The sequence below is a fragment of the Varanus komodoensis genome, unplaced genomic scaffold, assembly GCF_004798865.1.
Source record: "Varanus komodoensis strain SLA01 unplaced genomic scaffold, ASM479886v1 scaffold93, whole genome shotgun sequence".
Classification (NCBI taxonomy): domain Eukaryota; kingdom Metazoa; phylum Chordata; class Lepidosauria; order Squamata; family Varanidae; genus Varanus; species Varanus komodoensis.
The window spans coordinates 6,529-7,895 of NW_025336635.1; the positions used below are offsets into that span (position 1 = coordinate 6,529).

Consider the following 1,367-nt stretch of genomic DNA (forward strand, 5'->3'; position numbering starts at 1 on the left):
GGGTTAGCTGCCCACTACATGGCCCAGCACATAGGGGCAAAAGACGTTGGACAGCTTTTGGGGGAGGATCCTGAGAAGTTGAGAATAATATATATTGGGGTGTTGGAGAAATTGCCGCAGACTCATATTTGTTCAGCTTTCTAAGGCCTTTCCCAAGTTGCACAGACTCCATTGACTGTGAAGAAGGCAAGCTCCAGGTTAGGCAGAATCAGGAAAGGATGGAAAATATGGCTGCCAAGATCAGACCACATGCTGTTCCACTCACGGGACTGGAAACAGTCATTGTAGAGCTGGGGAAATGCAGAAAAGGGCGACAGAAATTACCAAGTTGCTGGGGTGATCCCTGTCGAGGAAGGATTGGAGATCAGGAGGTGCAGAGTGTAGAATTACAGTGGTACCTCGCCTCACGAACGCCTCAGGTCATGACCAAATCGGGCCGCAAACAGAGATTTCATGAAAATTTTGCCAGAGGTTGCTAACTGTGCATCCGGTGACGATCATGATTGTGCCCGCCCTCCCTGCATGGGCACGATCACAGTTGTGCTGGGTGGGGGGGGAGATGGCCACAATCCAGCTGGGAGGAGGGAGATGCCCGCAATCACGCCGCTGCTCCCTGCATGAGTGCAACCACGATTGCGTCCCTCTCACCCCCACCCCCGAGCACGATCGCAGAAATCCCCCCCCACATGACCACTGGTGGGTGGGGGAGATGGTTGCGATCTCTGTTGTTCTTATTCACTTTGCTTTAAATTTTTGTGAGTTTAAAAAAATCTTATAAAACAGATTAACCTTATTTACGTTGGACTTTATGGGGAAATTTGACTTGGCTCACAACCAATGTGGGCTGCGACAGGTCATGGAAAGGATTAAGTTCGTGAGCCAAGGTACCACTGCACCTCGGTACCCCAGTCCTCAGCCTCCCTGCCTAAGGGCTGGCAAATTTACCACGCTTGGCTGTGCCATGCACGCATTATGCTTTGTTCAGTGAGAAACACCCCAAGTATGGGGAAGTCAACTCGGCAAGACCAGAAATTAATGCTTCTCTGCCAATATCTCTCCTCCCTGCCCCCAGATCCACCCAAGAATACTTATCTGCGCCAGGTACCTGAAGGAGCCATAAAAGAGAACAGCCACGTCACTTTGCAATGTTCTTCCCAAGGAAACCCTCCTATCCAGAACTACACGTGGGATAAAGACGGGGAGATTCTGCAACATATCACTCAGAGGGAGTTGGTTTTTTTGGACATCAAGCCCAGAAATTCGGGCATCTACCATTGCAGGGTCCAGAATCTTCTTGGCAGTGCAGAATCTCAACCCGTGCCACTGAACGTTCAGTGTAAGTCGATACACAGTTCAGGGAGCATAGA

At 50.3% G+C, this 1,367-nt stretch overlaps 1 protein-coding gene across 1 annotated transcript in view; it reads left to right on the forward strand.

Moving 5' to 3' along the window:
• The first annotated feature begins 998 nt into the window (after nt 1–998).
• LOC123017424 (B-cell receptor CD22-like) overlaps nt 999–1,367 on the forward strand; it is a 40,028-nt gene continuing 39,659 nt past the window's right edge. The window contains exon 1 of the mRNA XM_044418769.1: nt 999–1,336. Within this exon, the coding sequence (XP_044274704.1) occupies nt 1,003–1,336 (334 nt within the window). The 5' untranslated portion in view covers nt 999–1,002. The remainder of the gene's footprint in view (nt 1,337–1,367) is intronic.